The sequence below is a fragment of the Trachurus trachurus genome (genome assembly GCF_905171665.1).
Source record: "Trachurus trachurus genome assembly, chromosome: 13".
NCBI classification, from domain to species: Eukaryota; Metazoa; Chordata; class Actinopteri; order Carangiformes; family Carangidae; genus Trachurus; species Trachurus trachurus.
This window is the reverse complement of record NC_139892.1, coordinates 12,218,327-12,234,009: the sequence shown is the minus strand read 5'-3', so window position 1 is coordinate 12,234,009 and position 15,683 is coordinate 12,218,327. Positions and strand designations below refer to the sequence as shown.

The 15,683-nt window shown below is 49.1% G+C and overlaps 1 protein-coding gene across 2 annotated transcripts in view; it reads left to right on the top strand.

Moving 5' to 3' along the window:
• The first annotated feature begins 2,668 nt into the window (after nt 1-2,668).
• The window catches only part of epha4l (eph receptor A4, like), a 58,135-nt gene continuing 45,120 nt past the window's right edge, over nt 2,669-15,683 (top strand). For both annotated transcript variants that reach the window (XM_083984348.1, XM_083984347.1), the window contains exons 1-3: nt 2,669-2,891; nt 4,913-4,980; nt 8,162-8,825. In XM_083984348.1, coding sequence (XP_083840474.1) covers nt 2,795-2,891; nt 4,913-4,980; nt 8,162-8,825 — 829 coding nt within the window. In that variant the 5' untranslated portion in view covers nt 2,669-2,794. The remainder of the gene's footprint in view (nt 2,892-4,912; nt 4,981-8,161; nt 8,826-15,683) is intronic.

Genomic DNA, 15,683 nt, shown 5'->3' with positions numbered 1-15,683 from the left:
TGTCGGCTCAAGCAAAGGCTTTGGAGTCGGTGTGCATGATTGGCACACAATGCAGATGTGTGGGCAGCAGATGCCATCTGGAGAAAGCAGAGTGGGCTGGTAGTGGGAGGGGATTTGGGTGGTGTGAGGGTGGGGGGGTTGTATCAGGGGTACTTCACTAACAACCCCCCCTCCAGCCCCCCACTCCCCTCCAGGAAAAAAGGGCTGCAGTCTTGACAGGAAGATAAAGGAAGTGATGCGAGTGTAATCAATCAAAAACACTGTGACACTAATAAAAAGAGGACACACACACACACACACACACAACCTGCCCACTCACACTCACACACACACACACACATTCACACACCCCCCGTGTCCTGAGTCCTGAGTCCGGACCGCCATCACGGCCCGTTCATAAAACTTTGCCTCCATTGGTCGGAGCAGATCAAAAGCAGCTCCCTCTCTGTTTTTTTCCTCTTCTTTTTTTTTTTAAAGGTTGCCAGGCTGGTCGTCATGGGGAAAGTCCTTTCATCTGGGGGGATGTAGTTTCAACCATTCGATGTTTGTAGGTAATTTGGCCAATTTTGGTGCAGCACCAGATGCTCTGCAGGAGAGACCACAACCCCACGATGGCACGACACAGAAACCCTGAGCACGCCTGAGTCATCCCACTGCTCCCAGTTCAGTTCTCCACCGCCGCCGCCGCCGCCCGCTCAGACCAGTTCTACTTTAAAAACACTATTACTGTCTGTCCTTCCCTGTGTGACATCGACAGTGGCAAAAACACAAAGCCACGTTCTGTCTGTGGAAGAGTCTCAGACAAAGGCAGGTCTATTCACAGTGAGCTCGGCCCTATGAGAAAACTCCTAGATGTTTCCTTTTTTGGGCAGAAATAAATATATTGTTGCCAAGTCTTGGAAGCCTGAGGTTTGTGTGACAGCTACTAAAAAAAAGAGAGAGAGAGAAGAAGAAGAAGAAGAAGAAGAAGCAGAGAAGGCATGGGAACTGCAGCAGCTTAGGATGTGCCAAACATGGATGCTACTACAGGCTGGAGACCTACATTTCCACACAAAGAAGCAATTCATGTATGTTTGACACTGTAATGAGATGAGAGAGAAATGGATTCAGACACCTGCTGAGAGCCAGGGAGACTTTCCTGTAACTGTCGTAAGCCCAGTAAAAAATGCACGCAGGCTTCGTTTAGAAAAGAAAGAAAGAAAGAAAGAAAGAAAGAAAGAAAGAAAGAAAGAAAGGAAAAAAAAAGCGAGATGCCTTCCTGAGGGTCGTGTGATGGAATCGTGTTTTGACTTGACTCTGATAAGGATCCAATGATTTGCCCAAGGACACTTCCAACATGGTGAATGTTTTCCAGCTGAATCACTGTCTGTGTAAAGTGTAAAAAAAGGCTGCATGCATGCATACGACTCTGAGGGAGACACGGTTTTATAAAAGCACTGTAACAGTCCTGGATGTCGGTCAATGGAGGGTTCAGAAGTTCCCTATAACCTGCCCACACACTGACATCCCCCTCTGCAGATCATTGAAAAGGTTGCCTGCCATGGGCACCCCTCATGGGGGCAATCGAAGACCTGAGTGGGAGGAATGAATGAAGGAGGGCACCCGGGGGTGGTGGGGGTGAGGGGGGGGGCAGAGCCCGAAACCTGGGCACAGCTGGCTCTTCTCAAACACAAACAAAGCAGGCTTTGTCTGAGGAGAAACATCAATTCCTGAGCATCATTCACCCTCCCAAAAATAACCGCCCTGCACTCACAGATGGATGAGATGTGCAGATTCATCATAAATAAATACCCATAATAATATTAGAATAATAGCAAAGTGACTAATCCAATACAAACCGCCCACCGATCACACACATACACACACAAAAAAACAGCATTGTCAATTCCACAAAGTGCAATACCATGTAATGTTAGTGGGGTCATGCTCATGCTTGTTCTTTAATCCAATTCTGGAGGCGGAACAGGCGTCAATGTGTCCGCTAGGTGGCGACCTTGGTCCGACAGCGGCTCACCTTGGACAGCGCTGCGCTTGACTGGAGCCAGACTACATGCAGGATCAGCAGCGGAGTGGCAGAGGACGGAGACTGGCGCAGTGTGTGTGTGTGTGTGTGTGTGTGTGTGCATATAGATATTATAACGTGCAGAAGCAGAGAGAGAGAGAGATAGTGTATGTGTTTGGTGGTTTAAAGTTTGGAGCGGGATGTAGTATGAAATAGGCTATATGGCGCACACAAACGGTTGCGCGCTATATCCTCTCCTCTTCCTCTTCGTATCCACTGGTGGTGACTAACTAACAGGACATTTCCACATTTCCACCCGTGGTTTTGTTCTCGTTGTGTGACTCGGTTGACTCACTGTGAGTTTTACATCGTCTTTGTAGGCTACCTGCGTGCGTGGAGTCCGTGGACACACACACATTTGCTGTAGTGCCCACTGGTCAACAACAGAGTGAGTTGTTAGGGGTGTGCAGAAGGGGAGGGGGCAGTTAATGATTATTTGCCCCCCTACCACCCACTCCACCCCCCCTTCTCCGTTCACTGTGTTTCCTATATGGATTGACAGACTCGACTAAGACCCGCCTCCCTGGCTGGCTGTTGGTGCGCTCGGTGCGTCTCTCTCTCCCCTTGTTGTGCGCTTCAAACCCATATTCCACTGGGAAAGAGACGGAGAGAGAGGGAGAGAGAGAGGGAGCGAGAGAGAGAGCGAGAGTGAGAGAGAGAGCGAGAGCGCAGGACCCTGGGATAAGAGCAACGAAAGAAAAAGAGGAGAGAAAAACGGGAACAACGACACAAATGGCACTCATGGCAGGGATTTTGTTCGCGGTCACCTTTCTCGTTTTTGGGATATCTACATTTGTTTCGCCGGCACGGATATACCCCCCGAATGAAGGTAAGGTTATCGGGAGAGAGAAAAACACACAACTGCCGCGGACTTGTGACTTCATCCTCCTTCTCGCTCCGTGTTGTGCGCGTTTTGCACCGCGGAGCCTTTTTCCACTCCGGGGCCCCTGAGTGAGTGCGTGGAGCCCGCGATGAGTTTTACCCGTCACCCCCTCTTTTTTATCTTCTTCTTTCTTTTTTGTTTTAAACGCAGCGACTTTTTTGCGGGTTTCGCGCGAACGAAACTGGAATGAGAAGAAGAAGTGTGTGCCCGAGTCCCCCGCATGCATGCATCGGGTCTCGGGCTTGGATCGGGCTGCCAGCTGCCCGACGGGGCTGCGAGCAGGGAGAGAGAGAGAGGGAGGGGGGGTAGCCTGTACTTGTAGCCCCGATGCGTGCTGGTCTCCCCGGCGCAGAGAGAAGGTCAAGCCGATGATCTCTGCTGGAGAAGCGGTGTAAAAACGCCGCGCTGCATCGATCTGAACGGACCTGTAGCACTGAAAATGAAGCGGATTTACGAGTCAGTGGGAGATCAGCAAATTCAGCGCACATCCGACTGACCCGCAGCAGCAGCAGCAGCAGCAGCAGCAGCAGCAGCAGCTCCGCGGTGATCAGTCAGAGCTGATCTCTGCGCTCCTGCTCCTGCTGCCTGTCACACCGCGCTGAGCTGGAAAACCATGTAGAGATTTCAGGAAAACAAATCCTACAAGTTTTTTTTTTTTTTTTTTTTTTTTACTGCGCTGCACGGTGCGTCAGATGCGCACTGAATTAAAGAGTGTGTTATTGCTGCGGTGGTTAAAATAGAGTTTTAGCTGTTTTTTTTTCTTTCTTTGTTTTTTGTTCGTGATCGAAACACGGAGCTGCAGGATGTTCAAACCGAGCGCAGTCCGACACAAAGCCAGAGCTCCGGAGCCTCCTGCTCCTGCTCCTGCTCCTCGGTCCCAGAGCGCAGCAGTGTATCCAGTTTCAAAAATGTTGGGGCCCAACACAGACCACAGCCTGTTTGTCCACTGCAAACACACACAGCTATAAAGAGTTTATTGTAAAAATAAATAAATAAATAAATCAAATCAAATCAAAAACAGCCTGATGTGCTGTGTGGAGTCTGTCCTCTGCAGACCTGACGGCTCAGTCTGTCTGGGTCCGGATCAGCCTGTTTGACACGAGCCCACAGTGAAGGATGCATCACGGACCCACTTTCTATTTAAATATAAAATTAATAGCTCCGAATCTGAAACGGATCAGTCTGTTTTATGTAATGAACCTGGTGTAACGTTAAACAGTGGAATAATTACATAAGAGGCTTATTGAGCCATTGATTTATGCCGAGCAGTTGATTAATGATCGGATTCAAAACAAGGCTAAAACACACACACACACACACACACACACACACATCCACAGCGTATTCTCTTGTTTGTCAATCGAAAATACATTTTTATGAAATATCTGCTTTTATTGTGCAGGAGACAGTCTATCCGTCTGTCACGAGCGGTTTCTTTTTTTTTTGTCCCTCAAGTTTATGCACACGGCTCTATGGTCTCTAACTGATTCTGATCGCATCTAACAGGCTTAAAGCTGCTGCTGCTGCTGCTGCTGGGGCAAAGTGAAAAAAATCATTATTTTAAAGACACTTGGGAAATGTATTTGTCATTTGTTGAATAAAAAATCTCTTTCTCAACGAAAATCAATGGAAAGGACGCCAGTGGAAGCACAGCAGGGATTTCCACCCAACAAAACATTTGGCCTGCACTTTTTATTCCCTCTCTCTCTCTGTGTATACTCACATTCATCATGAGGGCTTTTCTATACTTAATAAACCCTTTAACAATTACTTGCATTTTCAATAAGGCCCTTTAAAGGACACACACACAGCAGCAGCAGCCCCTGTTTTTCTTCCTCGGTGTGTGTGTGTGTGAGACCTATAAGTGGATTATAGTTGCCACTGCTGATTGTTGCATGGACAGACCCAAAGAGAGAGAGAGAGAGATACTGCTGCATGCTCACCTCTCTCCCATTCTTGTTTTCCAGTCACGTTATTGGACTCCAGATCTGTACAGGGGGAGCTGGGATGGGTCGCCAACCCGACAGAAGGAGGGGTGAGTACTGCAAAAGAAGTGTCCCCTTGTTATAGGACGCATGATCCCCTATTGAGCAAAAAAAAAAAAAAAATGGAGAGATAATATCCATTATTGGCAGCAGCTCTGGAGTGGACCGCCAAAGAGATACACAGCCTTCTTTGATAAGACTTTGTCCTGGTGAGCTCCTTTATGGGAATATCTTTGTGTGTGATTTATTGTGCAGCTGTCTGCACTGTAGGGACATTACAGGCTGCAGGGGGAGATCAAGACGCTGCCTAATTTCCACTGTCTTACACTGAAAATATGGATAAACGAAGAACAATTTGCCGTTTTTCGCTGTGTGCATGCAGAGGACCCTCCTGAACACCCTCCAGGGCCCCCATGGGGTCCCCGGAATTCACTTTGAGAACCACCACCACCACCACCACCACCGGGGTCTATAGGCAACCCTCTCCTCACCCCCTAACCCCCCCCACCACCACCACCACCACCACCCACCTCCCTCCTATTCTCCCCTTTCTCCTCGCTCCCCTTCTCTCTAACCACTCTGTAATGGTCAGATGCTGGGGCCGATACTGCAGCGGGCGTCAGATTTCCTGAATAGACGGTGGATTGAATCGTTCTTTGTGGGGAAACTTTATATCCCTTTCCACCATTGAGTCGAGGAGAGAGAGAGAGGAACTTGGCAGCTGAGAGAGAGAGAGAGAGAGAGAGAGGGTCCTCTGGAATGGATGAATAAAGGGGGGAGAGTGCAGTGGGGTTCAGCTCTTGCCGCAGGACGACTGGGTCGGGGCTCGAAGCGACGGGGGAATGGGCTCGACCGAAAAAGCATAATCTCGAAGTCTAATTGGGATATCTACAGTGTGTGTGTGTTTGAAGGGGAAAGAATAAGGGGCCGCAGTCGGGGCCCTGGTGCGCCACAGGCTTTATTAGACTGCTGAGTGCGGAGAGGTGAGGCCGCATGCTTTGTCTTTAATCACGGCTGAACATGATCGTCACAGAAACGGCCTGAAATGCAGCAGTGACCTAAATGAATCGGTGTTCATAACAAGCATCAGTGAGTCAGTCAGTCAGTCAGTCGGTCAGACCTCCAGTTCGTTCTGCTGAGAGTTTCACAACAATTAAAACAAATTAGCATCACATGAATCCAAACCGGAGGGGGAGCTAAGGTTCACCTTGCAGGGTTGAGCTTTTTTCTCCATGAACTTGGCTGTCGTTCACCGCCGCCATTTTATCACAAACAAGTGATTGACAGGGTCCTGGCTGCTCCCCGTCAGGCCTCTGCATTCACCCCCTCATTACGACCAATTGGCCTCATTCTTCCTCCTTCCCCTGCTATCAGGGAAAGGTGCGGCCTTATCTCGGTGCTGCTTGATTTCCACAACAAAGGCAAAAGACTTGGGGTGGGGGGGGTTAAAGGAAGAGAGGGCAGAGTGGGATGGAAAAGCCGGGAATGATAGACATTTTCTTAAACGGTACAGCCGCAGCATTAACCCTCCCCTCCTCTGGGGAAATAAAGGCTTTAGAGCAGATTGTTTATGATAAGGCGTCAAATCAAATCTGGCAGTGTAACTCCCCCCTCCATATCTCCCACTGCCCCATTATTATTATTATTATTATTATGTTTTGTACAGTTTTTCCTAAATGGGGGTGAAGGTACGGCAGCCAAAGGCCCGTCGGCTCATGTTTACGGCCCCGGCAGCTCAGTCAAAGACTCTATTTAAAAACACACGATGAAAAACTTAAGGGGAGCACAAGGCTTTGAGCCTCTTAAGACACGCTTGTTTTTTGCTCAACAGTGCTCTGTGGAGAAGAGTGGGATGGGTGGGGGTCGGGGTAGTTTGGAGGGGGGGGGGGGGGGGGCGACTTTATCATAAGTAAAACAAACATTCCCCCTCGGCAAAAATAAGCCAGGCTGTGCTGGATAATGTAATCCATGCTGCAGCCTCACGTCAGCCTCTCCTTCTCCTGCGGTGAACATTTGTGCCGTCTCCTCACCCCCCCCCCTCCATCGTGTACGCAGATGTAAAGCAGGATCACATTAGATCATTAGCGCTGATTCACAGGCCTCCATTTCTTTTGGGAGGGAGGGGGTTTCACAATGTGTGTGTGTTTAAGAAGAGGATATTGTGTAGCTATACCACTCCCCAAGTAATTGAAGTGTAGGCATCACTGAGGCAGAGGACTAATTACAAATTTCCCTTTCTCGCAGTCGAGGAGAATCCATGAATATTAATATCTTTATGATTCTATATTAGGACCTAACAAGTCTATTAGGTGCCATTCATAAAATATGCATTAAGTTTAGCCATCAATTAATTACTCTGCCGGGACTCAAATATTGACTAATCTTTCTCGCATTCTGCTCTCAACCCGACTCCCAGTTGTGTGTGGTATGTGTTACGCACTAGTTGTGATGTTTTCCGGATGTTTTAAACCTTCACTGACGCATGTTCCCCTTTAAGTGTCTGATTTAAAGGGATAGTTCAACATTTTGGCAAATTGGCCCATTGCCATAATTGCTATAGTCATAGCAGTAGGTTCGTTACCTTTACTTGTCGGTGCAAGCTATTTTTAGAACCGCCAAGCCAAGCGTTGAGCTGCTCAGACCTACGCTACGGAGGCTAATGGGATTGGGAAAAACTCATCAAACTCATCAAATACACAATCTAACAACTCCAAAACGCTCTGGTGGACAAGTTGTGACCTGCACATCCACCACGCTACGCGATAATGACAGGACGTTATGAGACAGAGCTGTTTTCGAGGTAAATTCATGCAAAACCACAGATGCGTGTTGCCTTCAGCGACAGTTTGTCGGCAAGCAGTCTCTGCATTTACCTCGAAAACAACTGTCTCATAACGATCTGTTATCATCTCATAGCGTGGTGAATGTGCAGGTCACAACTTGTCCACCAGAGCGTTTTGGAGTTGTTGGATTGTGTATTTGATGAGTTTGATGAGGGAAACCAAGAAATCCCATTAGCCTCCGTAGCGTAGCTCTGAGCACCTCACGGCTCTGCTCCGCCGTTCTAAAAATAGCTTGCACCAACAATTAAAGGTAACGAACCCACTGCTAAAACTATAGGGATTATGGCAATTGGCCAAAATGTTGAACTATCCCTTCAACAATGGTTGAGTTTGGTTTCATCCTGTAACGTTTTCCCCTGTTGTGTGGACTTTTTCCCCCCCAACGCAGTGGGAGGAAGTGAGTATTATGGACGAGAAGAACATTCCCATTCGGACGTACCAGGTGTGTAACGTCATGGAGCCCAACCAGAACAACTGGCTCCGCACCGACTGGATCCCCCGCGGCGGCGCCCAGCGCGTCTACATCGAGATCAAGTTCACCCTGCGAGACTGCAACAGCCTCCCGGGCGTCATGGGAACCTGCAAGGAAACCTTCAACCTCTACTACTACGAGTCCAACAACGACAAAGAGCGCTACATCCGCGAGAACCAGTTCGGCAAGATCGACACCATCGCCGCCGACGAGAGCTTCACGCAGGTGGACATCGGCGACCGCATCATGAAGCTCAACACGGAGGTTCGAGACGTGGGCGCCCTCACCCGCAAGGGCTTCTATTTGGCCTTCCAGGACGTCGGGGCGTGCATCGCCCTCGTTTCCGTGCGGGTCTTCTACAAGAAGTGCCCCCTGGCCGTGCGTAACTTGGCGCAGTTTCCCGACACCATCACCGGAGCCGATACGTCCTCGCTTGTGGAAGTTCGCGGCTCGTGCGTGGATAATTCAGAGGAGAAGGAGGTTCCTAAGATGTACTGCGGCGCCGACGGAGAGTGGCTGGTGCCCATCGGGAACTGCCTGTGCAACCCTGGATATGAGGAGCGCAACTCGGAATGCCAAGGTAAAGACATGCTGTTTGACTTATGCTGTTTTTTTTGGGTCTCGCCGGCTGGTTTTTGCCCCTTTTTGCTATTTATAGACCTCCCTCGCTCACTCTCTCTTTCCTCCCTCTGCTTCATTTCTCTCTGTTTCATTTTCTTTGTCCTCTCCTCCCTTGATTCACCTACCTCCGTACCCTGTGGGATATGTATTTGCCTCCCCTCTCTCCCTCTCCCTCTACAGTCTTCTTTCCAGTGTCTGCTCGGGTGATAGAGGCAATGATGACTGTAAATGGAGTAATTAGCGAGCCCACTGGGAGGTTGTTGTGCAATGGGGTGCATCCCCAGGAGAATCGGTGACACCGAAGGGGAAAGGGGGGGAGGGGAGGGTGCAGAGAGCTCCTGCGACTGGTTTCGCACCACCGCTGTGTGTCTTTTTTTCACTCCCCACCTGCTCTTTCTCTCACTCCCAATGGAGCCTGAAGCTGGGAAAAGGAGATAGGCAGTTTTCAGAGGGGAGAGGGAAGGAGGAGAGAGAAGGAGTTTATCATTCCAAGCAGGTATAAAAAGGGAGTGGAAACACACAGCTGGGAGATGGGAGTTGAAATACTGCTGTGTGGTAGGGGGGCAATAGCCCTTCGCCGGCGATTATTCAGCTCTCATCTCAATGTGATCCTATAGCAGGCTTTTTGATGAGGTTTTAAGGTCGGTGCAGAGGAGCTCCCTCACTCCACATTCTTTTAAATCAGCTGCATGATCGAAGCTTCGGCCTGTTGCTGGAGCTGGAGCGGCCTCTAGAGCTCCTGCTTGTGGAGTGATTGGCATTTTTTTTGATAGACTCACTCTCTCTCCCTCATTTTTTTTTCTTTTAACAAGCTTTGTTTCATTGCTTTTTCACGCTGTAAACCGCAGCTCATGGTATGAACGCACGCATGCATTGTAGGGCAGCAGCATCCAGTAGTATATTCAGCAGCTGTTTTGTGGATCACACATGCAGCATTTTGCCAAAAGCCGAGGCACAGTTGTTGTCAGCCGGCCAGACGAGTGGATGCTAATTCTGCCACGATGGTTTATTTATTGGTGCACACAAACACACACACACCACACACAAAACAGCAGCGGGCCACAGCAGTGAGGGGTCAGAGGCTGGGCACGGGTGATTAACAAGGGGGACGGACCACTACACCTCTCCTAATTTACAAGGGAGCCTTTATCTTGGGGGACTAATTGCACGACAAACAGCTCCGGTGATTTAAGGGGACCACTACTAACTGGCTGCTTGGGGGGTGGGAGGAGGTAAGAAAAAAAAGAAATAAAGGGGGGTACAAGTGGTCACAGATGGGTGTGTGTTTGTCCCAAAAAACAAAAAAGTATAATTTGAGCCTTAAAGAATTCGGCTGGAATGCAGCCCATCTTCCCCGTCGCTGGGCTCAGATGGCTGCGGCCAGGTTTCTGTCCCCGGGGTCGGTCGGCTTCAAAAGGAGCTCAGAGGGGAAAATGGAGGGGTTGAGTGAAGGAGACCAGAAGGTAGTTAGTTACAGACTTTAGGTAAATCTTCCCAGGACTGGCAGTTGACTGTAATAACCTCTTATTTCCACCCTGATCTCATGCTTCAGATCATAACTCCAATTTGCCCCGCAACACTTAAAACGGCCCTCCTTATCTCTCCTTTAATTCCAGTTTTAGATAAACAGCTGTTAACCCTCCAAAGAAGGCAATAAAGAAGGCTGTGGAGACTTTGATTCTTTTTTTTTTTTTTTTGTACATGACTAATGCAGTGTCGTAGCGTCTGCCAGCCAGCCAGCCAGGGCTCGGAGCTTGGCAGCGTCGCTTCTCAAGCCAATACATCCATTTAGTTCACATATCGCTGCATCTGCTCGGCTTTTGTTTAAGTTTGCGGTGCCAGTGCGTCCACTTGGTTCACTCCGAAGCTCCAATTACATCGTTTTTGAGATGTTAAACATTTCGCTTTCGGTTGCGAGTGCGGGGTTGATGTTGCATCGAGGCCTTTGAAAACCCCCGAGGCCGAAGCCGAGCGCCGGCGTGGGTCAGCTCCGGTGACCGGAGGGTTGAAAGGTGGCGGCCACCGTCGGGCCTCAAGTGCAATGATGAGCTGGTTAATATTCCTCAGTGTGACAGGCTCCATGGGAGAGAGAGGGGCTGCTGAGGCGTAGGAGCTGAGCTCGGGGGGGGGGGGGGGGGGGGGGGGGTCATACTCTTTCCTATATATCAAAAAGTTGTGTTGTGTCGACCTATTCTCACTCTTTAAGGCTTGATTTGGCTTCAAACTTTTCTTTCTATGGTGCACATGAGCCCGATTGTGTGTGTGCAAGACGTGTGTGTTTGCATACTTGTGTGTGTGTGTTGCGTACGTGCGGGGTTAGAGGGGCCACCGCGGCCCCCGGTTCCCAGCCTGCAGGATGAATGGGCTCTCTTCCATCATTGTTTTGGGGGGAGCAGCAGTGGAGCCGACTGAGTGAAGCTGGTGATGTTTTTGGTGGTGGAGTTGGGATTGGGGGGGGGGTAGAGGGATTGGGGGTGAGGGGGGGGCACATAGAAGTTGTATTCTCCACCCCTGGCAGAGGTCAGAGGTCGGCCCCTTCTGCATCCATCTTACTGCTCCGTCTGACAGGGTCGTGGATCCAGGATTGATTAAGACGTCAGGGTTTTGACAGCTGCGGCGGGTTTTGGGGGGTGAAGGGGGGGTGGGGGTGTGTGTGTGTGCGTCTGTCTGAGCTCGAGGTGGGCCAAGGGTGGCCAGGGCCAAGGAGAGAGGGGCGACCAGGGCACTGAGGGCCAAGGGGGGGGGGGCAGATCTGAGGAGAGGGGACGCTGGCTGTTTGCATTTGGGATCCCGTTCCCTGTCAAACGGGTGTATGTATGTGTGTATGGGGGGGCAGTTGTCCCCTCGCTCCTCATCTGGTGAGGGGGCTACTACTACTGTTGGGGGGCGGGTGGGGGGATTAGAGAGAACTATGTGCCCCATTAAGGCCAAATGATAATTAGCTCCACAGCTTCTTCTTTTTTTGCTGATAGAGAGAAAAGTTTTGAAGGATGACGTTTGGTTTGTGTCTCTGGCAGAGTTTCCTCTCTGCAGAGCAACGATGTGTGTGTTCAGGGAAATCAGCACATTTCAAGTTATGTTTCCGTTAATGTGTGTGTGTGTGTGTGTGTGTCTGTGTGTGTGTGTGTGTGTGTGTTGGAGCAGCAGCAGCAGCAGCAGGAGGAGGAGGGGGGGAGGCGCTATGACTTTGCCTTTAAGTTGTTTTTGTTGGCGCATGTGTTGAGGAGTGAAGGTGACGCACATCTCTGACAATGCAGAATGCTGGGTCATGGTTGAGCTGCGATCTATCACCACACACACACACACACACACACACACACACACACACACACACACACACACACACACACACACACACACACACACACACACACACACACACACACTCAATAGTAGCTGCCATTGCCTCAAAACAGGCGTTAAGTTCCCATGGAGACGATTGAAGCTCCACTATTTACATTTTTATCTCTCAGATTGAAACAAGACTTTTACACCTTTTCTTCTTCTTCTTCAGAAACTTGAACTCACTTTTAACTTCTCTCAACGTAAACTTCACTTCCTGTACTTTGTGTATTCCCTGTCTGCATATGTGTGTGTGTGATGGTTTAGCGCCCAACTGTGATGTCAGTGTGTGATCGGAGCATTTTCTCACCTGAGACCCTCTCCTCCCTCCTCCTCCTCCTCCTCCTCCTCCTCCTCCTCCTCCTCCTCCTCCTCCTCCTCCTCCTCCTCCTCCTCCTCCCTCCTTCCTCTTAATTCCCAGGAGGCATTGCTGAGCTGGAAACTCTTCTTGGTGTTAGATTAAGAGGTTTTTAAGAGGTGTGTGTGTGTGTGTGTGTGTGTGTGTGTGTGTGTGTATCTAGGTCTCCCATTCTCCCTCTCCCTCTGTTGACAGTGTTAAATTGTTAAATATGCGCTTGGGAGCATCATTCTAAATTCACCACGTAATTCTATTTATCCCGCCGGTCCCCGATGACTTTAAATACACACACTCAGTCTCTCACTCTCTCTCCTGCACACACACACAGTCACACAAATGAAGTATTTGCATCTTCTTCCTCTGTCGTTGACCTCGGCTGCTGTAGTTGTGTTTTTTCTGCCCGCGTCCTCTCTGTTTCTTTGAATTTCCTGCTCCTTTAACGTCTCTCTCTTCCCCCTTTTTTTTCCTTTTATCTCTCTCCATTTTTTTTTTGCTGCTGAGTTTCTGTTTGCAATTTTCTTCCATTCACACTCTTTCTTTCTTGTTTCATCTTCCCTCTCTCTCATTTTTTCCTCCCTTCCTCCCTTCCTCCCTGCTTCTCTCTGCTCCGGCCGTTAAGGTGGTTAGTGTTCGTCAGCTTGTCTCTGGTGGTGGCGGCAGGAAGTGGGCTGAATAATGAGATTACCTTCGCTACTGGGAGAGGAGAGGAGAGGAGAGGAGGGGGGGGGGGCTGCACACGCAACATCATCACCCCGTCATTATTCCCACAAACACACGTGCACGCTCACGCCAACCTGAATAATAATAAAAAAAGAGAGCAGAGGATGAGGAGCTGAGCTGTTGCACACGTTGCTGCAGCCGTACATGCACAAACAAAAGTCCAGGCACGCACATGTGAAGTAACTGACACGAGTGCACAGATGCATTCATAAATATGTACAGCAGATGCACACAGAGGAGTGGGTTTAGTATGCACACACACACACACACACACACACATACAACACAGCGACACACTCAGAGCTGAGCAGAATAGAGGTGAATGTACTCATCACTCTGCCTGCCACCAGAGAGGCTCATTTTGTGCTGCTGAATAGAGACGAGGAATCTATTACCAACGGAGAGCAGCGAAGAACAACAGATACAGAGAGAAAGGACAAAATGTCTCATGAGCAACCCCCCCCCCTCCATCCCCTCCCCTTCCTACTGAAATAATTACTTAAAGCATTTTTTATACTCTGCTCTTGTTTAGCTCCTCAAATGATGAAAAAAAAAACCTCTCCTCTCCTCTCAACACTTCCTTGGCCTGGAGGGAGGGAGGGAGCGAGGGAGCGAGGGAGAGGGGAGCTGCTGGTGGTAATTCAGCCGTCATTAACCGAGGTGCTGAAATGCTTTTCCTGCTCGGGCTGCTGTCCTGCCTCAGTGTTTGTTCCCTTTCCAGTCCTCGACACTCATCACCTCTCCTGCCTCCTCGTGCCCCCTCCTCCTCCTCCTCCTCCCCTCCTTTGCCCCAGCTCGGGGCAGGAAGCCGCCGCTGGTGATCGAGCATGACCCGGACGGAGCTGACGGCTGCAGCGCTCCCACAGCAGCAGCTTAAACACACACACACACACACACACACACACACACACACACACACACACACACACACACACACACACACACACACACACACACACACACACACACACACACACACAGGAATACGCTGCCACGAATATCCATCTTTAAATCGTTCGTCTCCTGCTGGTTTTTTTTTTATAAGCTCATTTTTTCCAATGAAAATCAAGTTTCTTTTTTTTTTTAAACCAGAGGAGTCTGTTTTATTTTTTGCCCTTGTTTCATGGAGCTGACACTGGTTTTAAAGGCAGTGCCAGGAGCACGACAAACTACATTTGAAACAAAAAAAAAAAAAGTGGAATTACAGCAGCCTCAAATGTCAGCAGGGAAAATATGGTTTCGATACTGGATGTGACACAGAAAAGTTTATAAAACTACAGCGTGTTCTTTATAAAGCAAACAGGACGCTGAGTGGATCAGAGGAGATGTATTCTGCTCTGGTTTTTTTTTGTTTTTGTTTTAAACTGTCATGGTGAATGAGATCACCGCACCGGTTAAACAGCAACAGGTGTCATTTAAATACCTGGAACTGGCTGATCTCCACTGTGACTCATCTAAAACTGAGGCTGGCAAAATAAAAAGCTGGTTTTGGTTTGTTCGAAATGAGAATAAAAATCACCCCCCTCCCCACTCCTCCTCATATTTCTACACAGCAGCTTTTCATTGTCGACTTAATTCACACTGGGGAAAAAACAACAAAAAACACAAAAGTGAAGCGAGCAGCAAAGATGCCAGGCTGCTTATTAGATTTGTTCACATTCAGAGTTTCCCATTGATGGACACTGTTGTTGTTATTGTTGTTGTTGTTGTTGTTGTGGAGCTGGAGGCGGCATGGTGCTGCTGGTGGTGAGGCAGCTTCAGAAGCGTCTCGCAGGAAGGAAGAAGAAAGTAAATATTTTATATCAGGGAAATTTTCTCTTGTTTTTCCAGAGTTTTCAGACTTCAAACTCCAGCAGTTTCTTTCTTTTTAAAAAAAAACAACAAAAAAACACAGATATTGATAATTTCATGCACCGCTGCCGTCCAAAAGAAAAAACAGTTGACAAATTTAGCTTTTAGAGGAAACACTTCAGTTCCTCTAAAAAATTCAGGATGCAGAGATGGATGGATGTTCCCAACATGGCTGTCAGGAGGAGGGGGAGAGGGATGATAACCTCTCTCCTCTCCTCTCCTCTCCTCTCCTCTCCTCTCCTCTCCTCTCCTCTCCTCTCCTCTCCTCTCCTCTCCTCTCCTCTGCCTCATCTTTTTGAAAAGCATCCTCTCTTTGAAGCCCGCGATGGGAAGAGGGAGCGATTAAAGCAGTCAGCAAGCAAATTAGCATGTCAAAAGGCCCTGAATCAATACCCCGGCTCTCTACCAACACAACCCTGCAGTCCTTTCACCCCCTCTCCCCCCCCCCCCCCCCCCTCTCTTTCCCTCTATCCGTCCCTGACGTTCCCCCATTCCTCCGGCTGTTTCCCTTCTTCTCCCCCTCCATTTTCTCCCGCACTCCTGCAC